This window comes from Hyla sarda, chromosome 1, assembly GCF_029499605.1.
Source record: "Hyla sarda isolate aHylSar1 chromosome 1, aHylSar1.hap1, whole genome shotgun sequence".
Taxonomy (NCBI): domain Eukaryota; kingdom Metazoa; phylum Chordata; class Amphibia; order Anura; family Hylidae; genus Hyla; species Hyla sarda.
This window is the reverse complement of record NC_079189.1, coordinates 217,040,587-217,062,833: the sequence shown is the minus strand read 5'-3', so window position 1 is coordinate 217,062,833 and position 22,247 is coordinate 217,040,587. Positions and strand designations below refer to the sequence as shown.

General features: G+C 38.7%; 1 protein-coding gene across 6 annotated transcripts in view; it reads left to right on the top strand.

The window, feature by feature from the left end:
* The window catches only part of PTPN13 (protein tyrosine phosphatase non-receptor type 13), a 216,891-nt gene that overhangs the window by 126,861 nt on the left and 67,783 nt on the right, over positions 1–22,247 (top strand). For all 6 annotated transcript variants that reach the window (XM_056568746.1, XM_056568744.1, XM_056568745.1 and 3 more), the window contains 8 exons: positions 3,920–4,015; positions 6,862–6,949; positions 9,380–9,599; positions 13,962–14,036; positions 14,129–14,303; positions 15,061–15,214; positions 16,405–16,543; positions 18,166–18,318. In XM_056568746.1, the coding sequence (XP_056424721.1) occupies positions 3,920–4,015; positions 6,862–6,949; positions 9,380–9,599; positions 13,962–14,036; positions 14,129–14,303; positions 15,061–15,214; positions 16,405–16,543; positions 18,166–18,318 (1,100 nt within the window). The remainder of the gene's footprint in view (positions 1–3,919; positions 4,016–6,861; positions 6,950–9,379; positions 9,600–13,961; positions 14,037–14,128; positions 14,304–15,060; positions 15,215–16,404; positions 16,544–18,165; positions 18,319–22,247) is intronic.

Genomic DNA, 22,247 nt, shown 5'->3' with positions numbered 1-22,247 from the left:
TTCTTATTGTAGGTGAGGCTATGAAAGAACACCTCTCATGTCTTTGATATGTTTCTTTGCTACACTAATTGTTAGATGTTGTCCTTAGATGGTTTTGTTGAGAGTACATTGTACTATTGGTATTAAAGAAAATACTGTAATAACACTATTAAATAATAGTTAAAGGCCTACTGCACCAACCCATCTCACATCCCACACCTTAGCAAGAAGAGGTTTATTTCACTCATACATGTAAACATTTTTGTATATCTGACAATTATTTTCCATCTTGAGATTAATGGTTTTTTGACAAAATATTTTTATGGATAAGATCTCAAGGTAAGTTTAAGACAAAGCATGACTTCCGGCAGGTCAGACCACTGTTGTTTTGCTCCATTATCTAGGAGGCTAAATTGGTCATAGAATAAGTGTAAAATAAATTGATAAATATGTTTCATAATAATCCAAAGCTCACACTTGTATACATTCTGATTTGCAAGCAAGTTTGATTAGCTTTTTATCATTTTATGTACATACGGCATATTTTTCATATGGGACTATTTATGTCCCTGTTTGGGTTTATACTGCTACTCATTCTTTAGTGCTTAGTTCTTAAAGAGCATTCTGTTCAGTTCTAGAAACTTACATCAAATGTTCCCTTAGCAATGTAAAGATGATAAGCCATTAGGGACAGAAAAATAGGAACAATTAACCTTTGTCTCCTGTGCTCCTTTATACTCTTAGGATTATGCAGTGTCACGAACTACATGGAAACATAGAATGTGTCAGCAGATAAGAACCATTTGGCCCATCTAGTCTGCCCAATAATCTGAATCCTATCAATAGTCCCTGGCCCTATCTTATATGAAGGATAGCCTTATGCTTATCCCATACATGTTTAAACTCCTTCACTGTATTTGCAGCGACCACTTCTGCAGGAAGGCTATTCCATGCATCCACTACTCTCTCAGTAAAGTAATACTTCCTGATATTACTGCAGAAACCTTTGCTCCTCTAATTTAAAACTATGTCCTCTTTTTGTAGTTTTTCTTCTTTTAAATATACTCCTTTACCGTGTTGATTCCCTTTATGTATTTAAGTCTCTGTCATATCTCCTCTGTCTCTTCTTTCTTCCAAGCTATACATGTTAAGGTCCTTTAACCTTTCCTGGTAAGTTTTTTATCCTGTAATCCATGTACTATTTTAGTACCTCTTCTCTGAACTCTCTCTAGAGTATCTATATCCTTCTGGAGATACAGTCTCCAGTACTGCGCACAATACTCCAAGTGAGGTTTCACCAGTGTTCTGTACCGCGGCATGAGCACTTCCCTCTTTCTACTGCTTATACCTCTCCCTATACATCCAGGCATTCTGCTAGCGTTTCCTGCTGCTCTATTACATTTGCTTCCTACCTTTAAGTCTTCTGAAATAATTACTCCTAAATACCTCTCCTCAGATACTGAGGTCAGGACTGAGTGAAATATTCTATATTCTGCCCGAGGGTTTTTACACCCCAGGTGCATTATCTTGCACTTATCGACATAAAATTTCAGTTGCCAGAGTTCTGACCATTCTTCTAGTTTTCCTAAATCCTTTTCCATTTGGCGGATCCCTCCAGGAACATCAACCCTGTTACATATCTTTGCGTCAACAACAAAAAGACATACCTTACCATTGAGACCTTTTGCAATATCACTTATGAAGATATTAAACAAAATTGGTCCCAGTATAGATCCCTGAGGTACCCCACTGGTAACAAGACCTTGATCTGAATATTCTCCATTGACTACATCCCTCTGTTGTCTGTCACTCAGCCACTGCCTAATCCACTCAACAATATGGGAGTCCAAGCTCAATGACTGCAGTTTATTGATAAGTCTTCTATGTGGGACAGTGTCAAAAGCCTTACTAAAATCTAGGTATGCGATGTCTACTGCCCCCCTGCCATCTATTATTTTAGTCACCCAGTCAAAAAAAATCAATAAGATTTGTTTGACATGATCTCCCTGAAGTAAACCCATGTTGTTCGATATTCCACAATCCTATCCTTTAGTAGGCATTCCATTAATTTCCCCACTATTGATGTCAGACTTACTGGCCTATAGTTGCTTGATTCCTCCCTACTACCTTTCTCGTGAATGGGCACAAAATTTGCTAATTTTCAATCTTCCGGGATGACTCCTGTTACCAGTGATTGGTTAAATAAATCTGTTAACGGTTTTGCTAGCTCACCTCTAAGCTCTTTTAATAATTTTGGGTGTTTCCCATCAGACCCTTGTTAATAATTTGTCTTCACTTTAGATAGCAAACGTAGAACCTCTTCCTCTGTAAAGACACATGCATCAAACGATTCATTAGTCTTCCTCCCTAATTGAGGTCCTTTTCCTTCTTTTTCATCTGTAAAAACTGAACAGAAGTATTCATTAAGGCAGTCGGCCAGCCCTTTATTCTCTTCTACATACCTTCCTTCCTTTGTTGTTAATTTATTTATTCCTTGTTTTAATTTCCTTTTTTTTTATTTATATATCTGGAGAATGTCTTATACCCGTTTTTCACAGACTGAGCTAGTTTTTCTTCTGCCTGCACTTTAGAAGTTCTTATAACTTGCTTGGCCTCTTTGTGCCTAGTCTTGTAGATTTCCCTATCTTCATTGCTCTGGGTTGTTTTATAATTACTAAATGCTAGCTTTTTAGTTTTTTTATGATTTGGACACTTCTGCTGAGTACCACAGTGGTCTCTTCCTTTTTCTGTTTTTACTGACAAGTCTAATGCAATATTCTAATGCCTTCAATAATGCATCCTTTAAGTAGTTCTGGTTCTCCTGGACTCCTTGCAATCCGTTCCAGTCTAATAGGGACTCATTTATGACTAATCTCATTTTTGAAAAGTCTGTTTTTCTAAAATCTAAAACTTTTGTTTTTGTGTGGTGTGACTCCTTCACTGTTCTTATATTAAACCACACTGACTGGTGATCACTAGTTCCCAAGCTTTCACCTACAATAACATCATATACCAAATCCCCATTTGTGAATACCAAATCCAAAATGGCCTCCCTCCGGATTGGCTCCTCAACCACTTGTTGTAGAGATAATCCCAGTAGGGAATTTAGAATATCTGAACTAGCTATTTTGGTTTTCCAGTTTAAATCCGGAAGATTGAAGTCTCCCATAATGATTACTTCTCCTTTCATTGTCATTTTAGATATTTCCTCAACTAGTAGATAATCTAATTCTTTAACTTGGCCAGGTGGTCTATATATCACACCTACACGAGTTACTGTCTGATTACCAAACTGCAACTTAACCCAAACTGACTCTATGTTGGCCTCTCTAACTAGTATTCGGTTAGATTGTATGCTATATTTCACATACAGGGCCACTCCTCCTCCTTTCTTGCATCCTAAACTATTCATTTTCTATGATACTTGTGAAGACCTTTGTACGGCATGCAATAAAAAAGTAGTGACCAGCGTTCAAATCTAGTTGTTAAAGTTAGAAGTTTCATATAAATGAATTGCATTCACTTTCCTGTTGACATACAACTCTAATGAAAGATATATGATCTAGTTTTAGCAACATTTCTAAAGAAACTATTTGCGTTAATATAGCTTTTGTTATATATAACTTTTTTCCACTGTATATACTTTTATTTTTATATATATATATATATATATATATATATATATATATATATATATATAAATATAAAATGAATAATAGGTATGTACCCGACGATGGGCACTAACTAAGTGGGAACATCCGAATCTGTTCATAGCTCACTACAGCTCGACATTGAAACAAAAAACTGCAAATGTTAACATCCTTTAAACAACTTATTTATTTGCTATGTTTCATTTTACTTCATGTGTTCTTTATTTGTTTACTTTTGCTTCAGAAATATTACTAACCTTTTTCTAAACGCTGTGTGTTCTCTGTTGCAGAACCGGGAAGATTGCTTCATTTATCCCACAGTGATGACTATAGCACATCCAGTGAAAGTCCTTCAGTTGTGTCATCGGACCCAGATTTTAGACAAGGTGAGAATGAATTACACAGAGTATTATATAACATTTCTAAGAGCCCATTCACTTCCCGTTTTCAGACTATGCTGCTGCAATACACTGGCATACCAGAAAAAAATAGGTTATGCTTTGAGTTCAGCAAACAAAAACAAAAAGATATACTTATTTGGGAAACATACCAAACATAGTCATTAGTAGACTATGTTTGGTCTATTAAAGACCATAGGTATTCTGCTGGTACACTGTGATGACGTGATGTGAATAAAACCTAAATTGTATCTCTTGTTGTAAAGGCTTTATGTATTTTTGCTGCCACATTTTACACTGGCTTCTCATATAGTATAACAGCTAAATATGGACCCAGAGGTCATGCATTTGGTTATTGAAGGGAAGGATGTATTCAAAAGATTTTTCCACCTTATAAGCCAGTCATTTATCCCAAACATAGTGTAAACCTAGCCTTAGTTATTCAGTATAAACAAATAATGTATTTTAGGGGATTATTCTGCTGAGCTGACGCTTACTGCTTGCGGTGTATCTTCTCCTGGTTCACTATGTATCCAGAGATGTTTGCAGCTTCCCCCACTTTTCATTGTTTCCATACTCTGGACATTCCCCTTTGTCCATGTGAACTTAAATGGAACCTGAAATCACTACAGATTCAATTATGTCAACTCTAAAGGCTGTTGTAAAGTTTTATTCCTATAAAGCGGGCTGTATGTGCTTACCAGTAAAGTTCCTATAGATAAAAGGAGAAGTTAAGGTGTGCCCTGTCCCTTTCCTAAGCCAAGGGCTCTCAAGTAATGAGGGATGTATCTTCTGTCTCAATGTACATACACAATTAGCTATTTTTAGCCCTCTCCTTTTACTTCTGGATACTATTTACAGAATGCAATTTCATTTTCCATAATCTGCTAGTTGAAATGGAGCAAAACACTGACATTAAAGGGAACTTTACATCTTATTTACATTATAAAACGTGTGCGAATGCGTTATGTATGGTAAAATCTTCTTCCTTACCATGCCCAGATGATGTTTCTGCTGGCAGCAATGTTAAGTCTCCCCTGTCGGCCTGTAGGTAAGGGACTAGAAGAACCATCCTCTTCTAGTCCCCTCTGCTCTGTATGTAATCACGCTTACTCAACGTGATTGACAGCCCGCTATCACCGCTCTACATGACCCCGGCCATGCCTGGACTGTCAATCACGCTTAGTGGGTGTGATTACATCCGGAGCAGATGAGACTAGAAGATGGCTCCTCACCCAGGGGACTACTTATAGGCCGGTGGGGGGGGACACCTTTCAAAGTTCACACCCTCGCCATTAGGAAGTTTCCTGGGCATGGTGAGGAAGATGATTTTTTTCATGTATAATGTTTTGCCATGTGTTATATATGGTAAAATCTGATGTCAAGTTCCCTTTAATGGAAAGTTACCTGAAAAGGTGGTGTGATTGATCTGCTTTGCATATCCTTTCTAAATAGTTGTAATACCTATAAAGAGATTTATCCTGGTGGTAGGTTTATTTTAAGCCAATGCCCTCATGCATCTAGATTTTCCATAGCCCCCAACTATATGCATTTAGGTAGGCTCCCAGCCTTTTCTTACCTTAAATACATGTTAATGCTTTGTCATTTGATAATGATGGCAACTTTATAGCTTTATCTTGTAAAATGTGTTTCTCAGTAATCGCTTTTGTTTGCTCACCTGTTTTAGCTGTTGTACTCCTCTTGGCATACAACATGATTTGGCCCGAAGCCCAGTTAAATAAATATATAGCCTTTAGTCATATATATTTTAGCACACAGGCTGCCCTTGTTATGTGTTGTAAAAATAATCCTTATCTGAAACGTGAGGCAAAATATAACTACATGAGCCATATTTATGTAAGCTCAACAGTATTTTATTCTGCTAATACAGACGCATTTCAGAATATATTAGCACTATATAAATGTTACATGGTGCGTAAACATAGTAAAAATAAATATGATAAGCTGTCTAATAACATTACCAAACACTCATTGACCCCCCCCCCCCCCCCAAAAAAAAAAAAAAAAAAAAAGAAAGAAAGAAAATAGCCTACCAAGAAATAGTGGTTGGACTCAAATGAAACTTTCTATTTGTTAATGTTATTATAATATATAAAAGTGACTACAATTGTAGAGCCAGAAGATAAGGAGGCTCTAGTACCCTTTTGGGCCACCTCTAGCCCTGATAAAGGATGAGGTATGGTTGGTCATGAGGGCATACAGATTCTGAACAGCATCCTGCAGCACACGTGCCCACAAATGTTGCAGCTGGGCCTGTAGATCCTGTAAACTTGTAAATTGCCCAAGCTACTGTCCCAGCTGGTTCCATAAATGCTCAATTGGCAATAAATCTGGCATCTGAGCAGGCCAAGGAAGTGTTCCAATCTGTCATAGACCTTGCTGGGAAGCCCCTGCTGTGTGTGCTCGAACATTATCCTGCTGCAAAATGGCAGAGCTATACTCCCCAAAAGTAGTTTTTGAGAACCATTTTATAGGGCATCAAAAGAAGCACATCTTGTGTTAAGACCCAGTGTTTTAATAAAACCATGCACCAGATCTGTAACTATTTGCAGTACATATCGGCCTGAGGCAGAACTGCATGCTGTTTTAATGCCAATTTGAACATGATGATGATGATGATGATTACGGACTACTTGCCACAAGCTCCAACAGAGCTTGGAGATAAAGAAAGGTGACCGAGTAATGGCAAAAAGTTGGAACTTTAGCTTAACAAGTTTCTCTTATTAATGGCTGACTGTTTCTATCCATTTGATGAATCAATAAATCAAAATAAGTGTCAATAACGATCAAGGCGGAATTGTTTGTTTTACAAGGGAGAAAACCAGAAGGACTGAAAGGATATGACTCTACAGGGGTTCCGGCTGGAAGTGAAGAATGTAATCGTGCACAGCATGCCTTAAGGTAATCCATTATTATTCGTAAGTACCGGTAATTGTCACTAGACTCAAGCAAGAATCATAGGCTTTGTTCACACCACCTTAAGAGTGTACACTTATCATACATGCCAGTCAGGACTCCCTTTACCTGACTTGGCTATAGCATAGTCTTTTCTGCTAGTTGAGTCCACAACAAAATTTATACTAATGTTTCCAACACCCAGAGCTTTTCCTGGCTACATGCCAAGTGTTGTTCTAACATTAAAGTGGTATTCCAAGTTCAAGTACAGCGCTCAGCTCTCTATGGCATTTCCATAGACAATGAATAGAGCAGTTGCACCCATGCACGAGTCAGGGCCCTGTTCTGGAGATCATGGGGGTTCCCATCAGTCAGACCCCTATGATCCTGCACTTATTTCCTGTGGATAGGGAATAAGTTAATTTAACTCTAAATACCCCTTTAAGTAAACAGAACCCTTTAGTTTGTGAATAATGTCCATTTCTGATTGTTTATACTGGCAACTGGTCATTTTGTTTATTAGTTTCCATGCTTTTGTAATGATAATTAGCCAATATGAATGCAGGAAGTGATCAATGATAAGAACACTATGATTTATTGTTGGTCTTCACCGATCATGAGCCTAAAAAAAGATCGTCATTAGCAGTTTGACCAGATGCAAATGCTGTGCTAAAAGTGTTATTGTCATAAAAAAAAAAAAAAAATACAAATTTCTTTTAGCATGTCACACACAGACAAGTCAAAAGTTTTGATCAGCTGAGTCTCTGTGATGGGACCCCCACCATTCTCTAGATATAACTGGGAAAAGTGTGCTAGTGTGCTCTTATCTCTCTGGCTTGCCACTCAATCTAACTTGTAGTTTTGTAATGGATTTGAAAGTCATAGTATATAAACAGGCCCCAAGTTCTGGCTATCATGAGATTACCTTGTATGTCATTGGTTTGGCTTAAGATGACCGGTCTTAAGCTTCATCAATAGAAAACAGACTGCAGGTCCGCACAGTGCTCCTGATCAGTCCCGGACACTGGAGCTTATAGCTCTCAAGTGCTCTTACATCTATATCTTAAACCACTGGTCATATGGATAAGCACTATACCACCAAAGCTGTTCGGGGACTGCAGCAAGTATGAAAATAATTTCCATAAAAGATTCACCAACCAGTGTAAATGCCGCATAGATGAGCAGACTTCCAGAGATACCTAAACATTCAGATAATTTATGTGAGCCTGCAGGGTCATCTATTGTGCTTAATGGATGTAATAATACTATAAATCACATTTATTTTATTATTATTACCATTTATTTATTCAAAAGACTTAGCCTTGGTTTTAGGAAACGGACAAGTGTTTTCATTGTTTCATCAACTCACTGCATAAATAGTAAGCATGTGTGAAAAAATGTGTAATATCTAATATAAGCATTTATCCTGGTCTTCTGTTAGTTATATAAGGGGGATTTATCAAAGCATGTGCAGAAAAAAAGTTGACCATTTTTTTTGTTGGACAGCTCCAAAATGGTACCAATGCAAATAGAATATATATATTATGTTATGGGATAAATAATATAATGTTTTTTTTTAGTTCAGGCCATTGTGATTGGCAATACTGATTGTGCTGCATTTGTTTGCAGTTTTTAAGGGAAAACCTGAATAAAAAAACATTTTAACTTTTTTTATTTAACAATATTTATAAATTCTGCTAGACATCTTGGACACATAATTTGTGTTCTGTACCAACAGACAGCCTATAAGACCTGGAGCCTTTGTCAGTTCTTTGGTTACCATTGTAACCCACTGCTGCCTCCCAATCAAGCTGTAGGGGTGCCAATTGATTTGTAGCAGATCTTGCTCCTTCTGTATACTGCTGAGATGCCTTGATCACTGTGAACCACAGCATCTAGGGGATTAAATGGCTGAGATCGGAGGAGCCTTCAATCCCAGCCAATGACCATTGTTAAACAGCATGCACACCAGCCAGTACAGGACACCCATGCAATTCTTATTCTAGGGCATTGTAAAATGGTGAAGCTGTAACCTAAGGCCTCTTACTGACCTTTGTGAAAAGACATATTGGTGGTCACTAAGCTGTTAAAAAAACATTTTACGGTGCTCGGTTTAAGACCAGATCTATTAGCTTAGAAAAAATAAACTACAAAAGTTCCCAGAGCCCTGGCAAATGCATTCATTGTCTGGACAGCCCACTGGTTTCCGTTACCCTCCTCTGGTGGTGCGAGCTTCCCTCAACATTTTCTGGTTGACAACTGGGAGTATACATTTTTCTTTCGGGTTCACCCCATAAAAAAAAAAACCTTGTCTGTATTAAAATATGAAAGTATTAAAAGTGGAGGATGGAGGGTGTTGAAGTAATGCAAAATGAGGGTATGATTTGCTAAAAGGTATGAGTATTTCACTTTTTTTTTTATTTTTTACCATTACAGCCCTAAGTATGAAACCCTTCCAGAAAGAGGTGATATTAATCAGGAAATGCTCAAGCGCCAAGAGGAAGATATGATTCAAATGAAGGCCAAAATGGCTTTTAAACAATCAAGACTTAACTTGTATGCAGGGGATATGACTCGAGCATCGATGTTGGACATCACTAGGGATCCTTTACGGGAGATCGCCATGGAAACAACTTTGACTCAAAGAAAATTAAGGGTATTTTTTAATTTAAATATTTGTATTGTGATTTATAATAAACACATTTACCCATTTAATGTAGATTTGCAAATTGATGTAAAATAATTTTCACAGTAGTTGGTTTTCAGGCTGTAGTCACACGTTGCGGTGTTACTGTGTTTTTTCTGCAATTTTTCTGAAATCATGCTACAAAATGGTGCTATTTTGCAGTTTAAATGTAGATTGCTAAAAAATAGCACAATCTTCCCTGCCATTCCAGGAAAAAACATGCTAAATATATAGTAAATCCACAGCATGTGAACACAGCATAAAAGTTATCACCTGTCCACAGCATAGGTGGTTACTGGGTGATCCATAGGTGTCTGACCCCTGGGACCACCACAGATCACAATAATGGAGGTTCCTTGTCCCCTGGATAAATTTAGCTATAGTGCATTTGCTCATCTTTACTCCAGTCTTATGGACTTCTCAAAATTGGTGATCACTTTTAACCCATTTACATTTAAACTTTCTCAAAAAGCTACTGTGTCTATCGGTCTGCTCAGCTCCTCCTGATGCAAATAAAGTAGTAGGTTGAATATGACCAATTTATGGTTAAGATTATATTTTTTCATACTACTTTATGGATTGTGGGGGAGATTTATCAAAATCTGTGCAAAGGAAAAGTTGCCCAGTTGCCCATAGCAACCAATCAGATTGTTTCTTTCATTTTGCAGAGGCCTTGTTAAAAAGGAAAGAAGCGATCTGATTTGATTCTATGGGCAACTTTTCCTCTGCACTGCAAAATCTCCCCCTATGTCTTTGTTTTTCAACAGAGAATTCTAAGGTGTCTCTGTACCAACTCCACCCATGTTGGCTCAGCGCCCATCATAATAGCAGCGACTAGTATAGTTCATTATATGTTGGCATTTGTTATTGTATTTTGCCTCCATCATAAAGTAAATATTGCAGGTGTTGTCTTTTGTGTGCATTTATAATTACTTGTTGCATGTAATGGTATAGCCTCTTAAAGGACCTGACACCTTCTTGAATAAGCGCATCATTGTTCATGTAGTGTGGGAACTCAAGGAGACAGTGCAATCGTGGATTTAAATGCAGGAGAGTTTAACAAACTAGTTTATATCTTCCAGAGTAGAAAGATTGTGGTGTGTATGAAATTTGCAGGTTGGATATCCTTTTATAGAAAGAACCATCCGTTATCAACTCCCCTACTGGACCCCTCAACATTCTTATAAAATTTGGACAGTAATTGAGAAGCTCTGAGTTGCATCAGCACATTACATGCTCTTTTATGGTCCTCAAGCAACCCCCAGCCCTCTGCTTCATTGGTAACTCCCATGGCTTTCACTTGGGCAATTTGGCATCTGTGCCATGCTCGATATTCCCTTCACCCTTCTGCCTCTCCACTCTTCTTCTTTTTATTCTGACCTTTCCGATGGTATGACCTCCTCTATGTCCAGTCCTTGTTTTTGTGCAGCACTTTTTCCATTTTTAGGATTTAGTTAACACTCTTACTAGAAAATTTCCTCCCTTCTCTTCTCTACATGAAAAGTTCAGTTTCTCTAACCGCCTTTTTTATTCCTACCTTCCGATCCATGACCTCTTTAGTACCCACTTTTGTTCCCTGATCTGTCCCAAGCTTTCTGCCACTTGATTATTTAGGTGGTGTGTCGAACTTATTTCCTCTATTTACCAATTACTTTTTCCAGCACTCTCTTAATTTGGGTACATGTTTAAATGGGAACATGATCTCAGGAAGTCCCTCCCTATATCGACTTGGTAGCTAATTTGGCATCAGACTGCTAAATCCTAAAGAAATCCTACTTATGAGGTGGCATCCTACATCCCCCTTGTTATTAAATTTTTTTACTGTCTTTCCAGACATCTGCTGGCGATGTAGAATTTCTCCCGGAACTCTTGCATTTATATTGGGATTGTCCTCCCATTAAAGGCTACTGGAGTATGGTTTGCCCCACCATACGGTCAGACCTCTCCTCATTTCCTTTTTGCTATGCCTGTTCAAAACCTTGAGGGTTTATAAAGTGCCTCATCCCTCTCCATTGGAAGCACTCCTCTACTCCCTTGACTCTTGATTACGTTTCAAGGCTTTGGGATATACGCACCATGGAATGTATGACTGCCAGTTTGAATAATAGGTCAAGGAACATCTGTCTCTACATCTTCACTCCTTTTTTTTTTTCTTCTGTTTCTCTTTTTTCTGTTTGTGTTGCAGTAACTATTTTCTGGATTTTCCTTTTCTGGTTGGAGTTTCCTCTCCCTGCCCCTATTTCATTGTTATGTTCCTTTTAATTAACCTACATGTATCACCCCTTGTTTCTGGGGGTCTGCTGCTGCCATTTTGTTCATGGAAGGACTTTTAATTTTTTCATGGTGCTTGTTTGTTTGCATTGCCTGCATAACTGCTATGGTAATACTTTATGTATGATGCCCTTTCATGCTACTCATGGAAGGGCATCATAGGTTTTTCTAAATGTGTTGCCATGTGGTGCCGTTATTTGCTGTTATTGATTTACATTGTTGTCTTTGTAAATTTTATATTTAAGTAAAAAAATAAATATATATATATATATATATATATATATACACCGTATATATATATATATATATATATATATATATATATAATTAAAGGAGTTGTCCAGAGAAAATATTCATTTATCTTAATCAGGTCAAGTAAGGGGCAAGTAATAAAAACAGTCTCTTACCTTCCTCTGTCCCTCACTAATGTTGATATCATGGACATATATTTATCAATATATATATATTTTTTTTGTTTTAGTTTTTTTTAAAGCATGGTCTCAAAGGGGTTATCAAGAATAAGAAAAATAAGCTTGAAGTAAACGGGGGATGAACTGATACTGCACAATGTAAATAGCTGCAGAACTGTTTTCGGAAGAAAGGAGACATGTTTTTCTAGTCCTGGACATTTTTTTTGTAAATTTTTAAGCCTATTTAAATGTTCATTCTCCACCCAAGATAAGATGTGTTCGATGTTTCTGGCATCTGCTTACATATTACCTTTTGTCTACAATTAAAGGCAATCTGTCACCAGTGTCACCTGCACTAACCTGTCGGTACAGACAGGTAATGCAGGTGACACTGATGACAACGGTACTCACCTCTTGTCCCGTGCCGTGGCGGGGATTTCCGGTAATCTCCTCCTCCGTGCCTCATGCCGGGTGCCTGGAGCTGGAGCTAGCGGTCAAAATTACCGGTGATCCCTGCTACGAAAGGCGAGGACAAGGCGAGTACCGTTGTCATCAGTGTCACCTGCACATATATAATCATCCTTAGATTGGCTTGGTACTCAAAGATAGTCAGGTTAGCATTTGGCACTTGCATATCATTATTTATTTCCAGTGGTGCAGATTTCAAATCCCCATCAGACAGATAAATGCAATTTCTTTTTTTTTATTTATTTTTTTTTTATATAAAGGGATCCACATGAACAAAATATATGCACCATAAAGCCATAACTGAATGTTACAGCCAACAGTAGAAGTTAGAATGTGTTGCAGAAATGGTGCAACAAAGTCATTAAGTTAAACACATTGGAGAAGTTCCATATATTTATATATGGGCAATAGAGACAGAGACAGTCTTATAGTTTTATAAATCTGCATCATTTGCAGATGTTCCACAAACTGATTAACATGGACTTGGCCAAATAACCCTTTGAAAGCACTGTATGTTTGTAATTATTAGGTATTGTTCAGGGACATAATATTAAAGTGCTGGCCCCATAGCCAACTTTTCTTACCGCTTTTTCTCCCAGCCTTGTGGTAAGCAGGGGAAGGGCCAGTAAAAAAAAAAAAACACTATATGACAAGGTTTTTCAGTAACTGGTGGAGTCATTCACTCACTATATGAGTGAAAAACAATGTATTTGCTGTCCACAGAATTGGAAATAAGTGTCTGTTCATGGGAAACTAGTCCCCAGAGCACATGCTGCAGATGACACACTCACTATTAATTTCTATGGGAGCATTGAAGATGCCCCAGTGCAGCACTCCGGTATCTCTGGCGCTCCCATAGAATGACTGGACGACGTAGCATCTGCAGCAAGCAGATGGAAATCATAGGGGGTCCCAGTGGTCTGACCCCCTTTTATAAGACACTTATCCCCTATCAGACTCAACTCGCTTAAATATGTTTTTTTGCATTATGACAGTGTTATGTGTTGGTGTGAGTGCCATTTCATGCCTCAATTCAGGCAGCAGAAAAGCTAGAATCTGCCCTGACAGCATTTTTGATAATTTGCATATTTTTTACTTTCTGGTGTAGGACCCTATGTAGTCAACATTCTCACTCAGATGACATCAAGCTTTATTGTTCTAATAATAGATTTTTCCCTTTCAGAAGTTTTTTGGGCCAGAGTTTGAAAAGATGACTCTTGAACCTTGCGTTTCACTGGATCTGCCACGATCGATTTTGGTAAGAAAGCCAGATTTTCTGGTATCTCTTTATAATTAGCAATTGTTATTTTTCACTCTTAAAAACTCTTATTTTTTTATTTTTTTTTTAAGACCAAGAAGGGAAAGAATGATGAAACTCGTCGTAAAGTAAACATCCTCCTCCTCAGTGGACAAAGGCTCGAGCTAACATGTGACATAAAGTCTACCTGTAAAGATGTGTTTGATATGGTGGTTGCTCATATTGGGTTGGTTGAGCACCATTTATTTGCCTTTGCAATGCTAAAAGGTAGGTTGTTTTTTTTTTTCTTCTTCTTCTCCTTCTTCTTCTTCTTCTTCTTCTTCTTCTTATTCTTATTATTAATAATAGCTTTTATATGAGAATTGTTAATACAGTATATTCAGCACAATATATACAAATAACATGGCACTACAAAATACTAGCAGTATTGTATGATATAGTCAACTTCTTTAATTCTGTATTATTTCCTCTTCTTTGTCATGTATGTATCACTGTGTATAGTGAAAAGAGGTGGGGCTTAGGAAGTTTGCTTCAGAAGAATCCTCTCCTCTGCTCAACTAAGCCCTTCCCTTTACAGGACTCTTGTGTTTGTTCAGGGATCCAACAAAACTGTTTGTGTTAGATGCTTGTGAAGTCACATCTGCTTTTTTTCAGCAGCCATAGGCCCCTTTTACACTGCCGTTGCTCCCCGTCGAGAACGGCCGTCAAAGTCTCAAAACTTTTTTTTGTTGTTTTTTTTTAATCTGGACTTTAACAGCCGTTTTCATGATGGGGAGCAACGGGTCCCAGCAGCTCCCATTTACTATTTTGGGGGCCGTGGTATGAATAGCGGTAGAAAAAGACAGCACAAGCTGTAATTTTCTCCTGCTATTCTGCCTGGCTCTCCCAACGGCCGTCACACTACCGTGTCATAACGGTAGTGTGAATGTAGCCTTACATTGCCAATTTCAGAAAGTATCATTATGAGATAATAATGATCTTTATGAATTGAATGAATGAATCAGTTCCTTTTTATGTATTGCAGACTCTGAATTTTTCTTCATTGATCTTGACCAAAAATTGTCCAAAGTGGCTCCAGAAGGTTGGAAAGAAGACACCAAGAAAAAAGGCAAAGCAGGGGTCAACTTCACCATGTATTTCCGTGTGAAGTTTTTTGTGGATGATGTCAGTCTTATACAGTAAGCATATTTGTTTTCCCTCATTATATAGTTTATCTTAATTTTTTAGTTTTTGATGATAAGAAACAATTTTTAGCTAAAAATTCTGCTAGCATAGCTAGCATACAGTGTGCAGGGAGGCTGGGTTGTCTTACACGTCACACATGAGATGCTAAGGTCCGGAGATCCGGAATTGGAAAGGGCAGAAAAAAGTTTCCTGTATACTGCTTAGGCCTTGTTAAAAGGAAAAAATTGTTTGTCTAGCCTCTGCCTAGCTAGTGTTCCCTACCGCTCTATTTCATATTACTCTTTGCCTTTATTTGGCTGTTATGTAACTATATATGCAAAATGTCTGTAAGTAGTATAGTGTTTACATATAGTTGAATGTATTTATGTAACTGTAGGTTGTGTGCATACATGTATTTACAGCAAAACAGCAACTTTGTGTATTGTAGTGAGTAGCAAGTGTGTTAGTAGCAAGTGTGAATGTGTTACAAATGTGTAGACCTGTATGCATGTATAGTGAGTGTATGAGCATTACTCGTTACTGTGCAGTCCTTTACTTATGCGAGAATGTATACATGAGTATATATGTATGTGTTTGCATGGAGTGCGCAGGAAAATATGTCTTATGCTTACATCTCTTTAGGCACATCAAGCTATCTTCTTGAAATATAGCTGACACACTAAATGTTCTCAACTACCTCAAAGGAGGCTGTCACCCACCCTTTGTCACCTTATACAGATAAATGAGAAGCGTACCCTCTCATTGCCACTACCATTTCCAGATTGCCACTTAAGCACCTGCCCACTTTGGCTCAGCAGCTAGATATAACCTGTGTCACCAGACAGGTTGCAAAATTATAATGATATAATTGTAACCCCCCCCCCCCCCCCCCACACACACACACACACTTCTACCTTATGTCTGTCAAGAAAGGAGGCACTACCATGGACTAGATAATGCTAAGAACCCCCCTCTATAATTCATAAGTCCCTGGTGGTGTAAGATAGTGTAGGGACACGACCTTAGACCACCAGGGAAGTATGAATTATTTTCTCCTATTTTCTGTTATCTAAAATCTGGGTGCCTCCTTTAGACAGGTTGGTCTGATAGTCTAAAAGATACAATATATGCAATATTAACATTATATATATCATTTTTTATTTTTGGAAATGATCTTGACTGACTGTTTTTTTTGTCTGTCTAGACATAGCTTCACTCGTCACCAGTACTATTTGCAACAAAGAAAGGACATTTTAGAGGAGCGTCTACATTGTGATGATGAGACTGCTTTGCTTCTGGCATCCTTGGCTCTTCAAGCGGAATATGGAGACTACCATCCAGATGTAAGATCTTGCAACTTAATGTGTTTTTATTCTGACTTCCAATTAAAAGGAAACTGTTAGCTGTATTTGTTGCAAAAAGCTGCAAACATAGTAGGATAGATGTTGAGGTATAAAAGCTAGCTGAACAATTCCTGGAGCTGAAGGTTGTTGCTAACATCATAAAATCTCCTCCTCCTTTTTATTTCTCAGCCAAGTGTAATGGAGGAGTGGCCGACCTGCTCAGATGGCATAGCCTGGCTCACCTTCCCCACCCAGCCCCTCCTTGGCTGGCATACAGGACTCTGTAAATCAGTCAAGAAGGGGCTGAGAAGTGAGGGCTAAAAGAGAGACTTTGCTTTTATAGCCATTCAGTTATCAAACAGTATCTGCAACCCTAAGTAGCAGTTTACAGATGACAGTCACAAGTAGCCCATCTGCAGCATATTTGACACTGTGGATGCATCGACACCAGTCACTAGAGCGAGCTTCCTGCTGTGGCCCGGTAGCCCTGTGTGTCTGCGGGTAGCTGAAGATTTTCCGCTGCAGATCTGCTACGAGCCGCAGTAGGGAGCTCGCTTTAGTGACTGGCATTTACACACCCGCAGCTTGAAATACGATGCGGATGTGATGCATGCGATGATACCCTACAATTGTGTGTGTGTGTGTGTGTGTGTGTATATGTGTATATATATATATATATATATATATATATATATATATATATATTATATATATATAAATATATATATATATATATATATATAGAGATAATACTATTCTCATAGCTTTTACTCTATCGTATGGACTTGCTGTTGTAATGTTAAGCAGCTACTAGAAATGGAATGTTTTTGTGGCCAAAATGGAAAAATATAATACTACCAATACTAGTCTATAAACAAACTAAATGACAAATACAATATCATTTTTAAAGAAATGACAACAGATTCGCCACTGTATGATTACGGTACTTTAAACATATTTAAGTCTAATTTCTGCTTACCATTTTATAATGGATGCCACTCACGTTAGAGATTGTGATTTTGCGATTGATGTAGCAATACTAATAAATTACGGTTACAAAATGTCTGTTAAATAGATGGACTAAAGATGTCATGTATAAAGTGCTCTCATCATATTTAAAGGGAAACCATCACATTGGAAATACTGTCCAGTCTGTGGTCAGCATATTATGGGGTCAGGAGGAGCTGATCAGATTTATATATAGTTTTATTCTAGTATAACTTGTCACATATTTGTTCCTGATCATTCGTGATCTGAGCTTTGGGCCCTGTTGGCAGTCCTCACCAGTGACTGACATTGATCTTTGTACACTTATACAAAAAGACTTTCAGTAACTGATTAGAATTGCCCTTTAACTATGGGGGACATTTATCAAAACCTGTGCATAGGAAAAGATGACCAATAGGAATCAATCCGATTGCTTCTTCCATTCTTAAAAAGGCCTCTGAAAAATAAAAGAAGCGATCTGATTGGTTGCTATGGGCTACTGTTCAACTTTTTCTCTTCACAGATTTTGATAACTTTCCCCCTATATTTTTGTAAAGAGAGATATAAAAAATATTTTTACTTATACTATTACAGTCCATGGTTTTGTCCTGAAATTGTTCCTATTGTAATTTCAGGTTCATGGCTTAACCTATTTTCGGATGGAACATTACCTTCCTGCTCGAGTGATTGAGAGACTTGATCTTTCTTACCTGAAGGAAGAGCTGCCCAGGCTGCACAGTACTTATGCCGGAGCCTCAGCAAAGGAAACAGAAATTGAATTCCTAAAAGTAATTACATCTCTTTATTTTCATTTTTTTTTTTGTCATAAAAAACCTTAGAGCAACCCGATTCTTGTTGACCTAGATACCAAAGCTATGATTGAGTATTTTCCTTACATTCTAAACTAGAGAGGAGCGAAGTTACAGTACTTTGATTCTGCACAAACCTCTCTGCTCGGCAGTTGCTGACTTTAGCCTGCATAAATTAGTTCAGCTTTCAGCTGCTCCGGTGGGCTGGAGACTCTCTCCTAGGACTGTATCCACCTGAAAACTAATTTATGCAGGATAAAGTCAGCAACTGCCGAGCTGCAATGTTCGTGCAGAATCGAAGTACTGTAACTTCGCTCATCTCTATTCTAAACTTTAAAAGACTTTTTGCACTGAAATATACTGTATATTCATGATAACATTCCAAATATTAAAATTTGATAAAATTCCAAATTCCCTTTATTTATTGTCAAGGCTTGTTCCTTGACCCTCTCTTAGCCACAAGCAGTGCCAGGGAGGCCAACCATGAAGCTCCCTTAATTCTCAATGGAAGCTTCAGCGCTAAACCATGTAGAAAGAAGGAACACGCCACTTCTTTTTCACTCTTTTCCGCAGCTCCAATTGAAGTCAGTGGGACCAGGGTTTTCTCTAGTGACCCCTCGCTCTTTTTGACATGAAAATCGGCATATATTCCATAGCAAAAACAATGCATCTATGGCAATAGCAGTGCCTGGAAAGTTATCCGTCTTTCAAAATGTATTATTATGGTATATCTCTGACTGTGGTCTGTAGTCATACACATAAGTAGAGATGGGAACACCTGGGAAAAGAAAGAACAAATTGGGGAAAAATTCCCCCCCAAGTAGATTTTTTGTTTTCTTGTTTTTTTTAATTACATGAAAAAAATGAAATGGAGTATAATGTTCTTTTATAATGAAAAATAATATGTTTCAAACTATATAACATTTAGACCATCATGAAATACATCTGAGGATCTTTGCAAGTTCTCCTGTCTTACCTTAAGACAAGCAATATGGAGAAGGGTGACAGGAAAAATTAGGAAACCTTTGGCGCTGGACGTATGGAGGAAGCCGAACCACGAGGATAAAACCAGATACTGTTTATTGTGCAAAGGTTTGCACAATAAACAGTATCTGGTTTTATCCTTGTGGTTCGGCTTCCTCCATATGTCCAGCGCCAAAGGTTTCCTAATTTTTCCTGTCACCCTTCTCCATACATCTATTCCAGGAAGGCTGCAGACGTTTATTTCCACGCACTACCCATTGTTGTGTGGGAGCTCACACAACCCTCTCTGGTAAGCGGCTGTTGGTTCCCTTCCCCCAACCTTGCCATCTCGAGATACTACACATGGGGCACCTTCTGTTTCTTCTCTTTTCTTAAGACAAGCAAATCCTGGAATATATTTCAAATACTAAAAATGTAATTTTTTAAAGAAGAGCAATATGCATTTCTGTCTTTTGAGGTGCTGCAGGAAAAAAGGTTTAGTTCGGTTGTGGCTGAGCTCCATCTTGTTGGTATTACAGTAGTTGATGTTTCTGTCCTCTCAGATCGGCCATAATTGACATTTATCTATCTGATTCATATTAATATTCCCCCCCATCACAGATAAGGTTCTCCCCCATCACAGATAATGTTCTCCACCATCACAGCTAATGTTCTTCCACCATAACAGCTAATGTTCCCCCCCATCAGAGATAATGTTCCCCCCCATCACAGATAATGTTCTCCCCCCGTCACAGATAATGTTCTCCCCCCATCACAGATAATGTTCTCCCCCCATCACAGATAATGTTCTCCCCCATCACAGATAATGTTCTCCCCCATCACAGATAATGTTCTCCCCCCCCATCACAGATAATGTTCTCCCCATCACAGATAATGTTCTCTCCCCATCACAGATAATGTTCTCTCCCCATCACAGATAATGTTCTCTCCCCATCACAGATAATGTTCTCTCCCCATCACACATAATGTTCTCTCCCCATCACAGATAATGTCCCCCCCATCACAGATAATGTCCCCCCCATCACAGATAATGTCCCCCCCATCACAGATAATGTCCCCCCCCATCACTGATAATGTTCTTTCCCCATCACACATAATGTTCTCTCCCCATCACAGATAATGTTCTCCCCCATCACAGATAATGTTCTCCCCTTCACAGATTTAACTCTGAAGAGTTAAATGGGCACTGTCACTTGGAAAAACTTTTGACATGTTGCCAGGACATGTCATAAGTTTTAATCAGTGGAGGTTGGAATGTTCAGATGTCCACCGATCAGGAGAATAAGCAAGAAGAAGCCTGCGCTTAGCACGTTCTTTCCTGGCTCTGTGTAGCATGATTGAGGGACAATCTCAATATAAGTCTGTGGAGCATGTTGCTAGGTCATGACAAAGTGACTAGTACACTTTAAAGGGGTTCTCCAATGCTTAAACATCTTATCTCCAATGCTATCACTCCCCCTCCCGAAGGCTTGCATTGTGGGGCGGAGCATGACGTCACAAGCCGGGGCAGGCGTTGACATCACACGCCGCCCGCCCTGTAGTCGCCGGTAATCAGTCCCGGAGCGAACACGCTCCGGGGACTGATTACAAACGGGGTGCCGCGTGCATGATCCCGGGGGTCCCCTGCGGCGGGACTCCCGCGATCAGGCATCTTATCCCCTATCCTTTTGATAGGGGATAAGATGTTTAAGCACCGGAGAACCCCTTTAATTATACAAATCCAGGCAGAACTTGTTGCCTCAGTGGTTAGCATTGTTGCCTTGCAACACTGGGATACTAGATTAAAGGGGTACTCCGGTGGAAAACTTTAACTTTCTGGCACCAGTTGATTTAAAAATAAATAAACAGATTTGTAAATTACTTCTGTCAAAGAATCTTAATCCTTCCTGTACTTATTAACTGCTGAACACTAAAGAGGAAGTTATTTTCTTTTTGGAACACAGAGCTCTCTGCTGACATCACGAGCACAGTGCTCTCTGCTGACACCTCTGTCCATTTTAACCCCTTCCCGCTATGGGACGTATGCATAAGTCACGTCACGACACGTTTGCTCACTGGGACGTATACATACATCCTAGTGATCTCCTGCACTGCCGCAGGCAGTCAATCGCTGCCGGAGTCCCGCCGCAGCTGCCGGGGCCGCGCCGGTCCCGCCGCAGCTGCCGGGGCTGGGCTGGTCCCGCCGCAGCATTAACCCCATAGATGCCGTGATCAATCCTGATCACCCATCTATGGTGCTGACAGGGGGAGCGCCCTGACTCAATGGCGGCAGACGAAAAATAAAAAAAGTTACGGCTGTTGGAAAATGAATGACAGAAAAAGAATTTTGCTCAGAAAAGGAAAAAGAACATAGAAAGCTGTATAAAATGGGTATTGCCATAATTGTAATGACCCACAGAATAATCACTTTTACCGCACAGTGTACACTATAAAAAAAAACTTTACAATATTTAGTAGTTTTTCACAAAAAATGCTGATTTGTCAACAAAAATGCACCACTTATACTTTCCGTACAATATGTCACGGAAAAACTATAACAGAATCGTTCCGCTCAGAAAAAGCGTTCTAAAGTTACTACCATTTAAAGAGACACATGTTAAATAAAAATAAAAAAGAGCCTGGTCATTAAAGTAAAAAATGGGTCCATCCTTAAGGGGTTAAGAACTGTGCAGAATAGGAGAAAATTCCCATTGCAAACATATGCTGCTCTAGACAGTGCCTAAAATGGACAGCAGAGAGCACTGTGGTCATGGTGTCAGCATGTAGTATTCAGCAGCTAATAAGTACAGGAATGATTAAGATTTGTTTTATAGAAGTAATTTACAAATCTGTTTAACTTCCTGGCACCAGTTGATTTAAATAAATAAAAAAAAGGTTTCTGCCAGAGTACCCCTTTAAATCTGGCCAAGCGTAACACCTATATA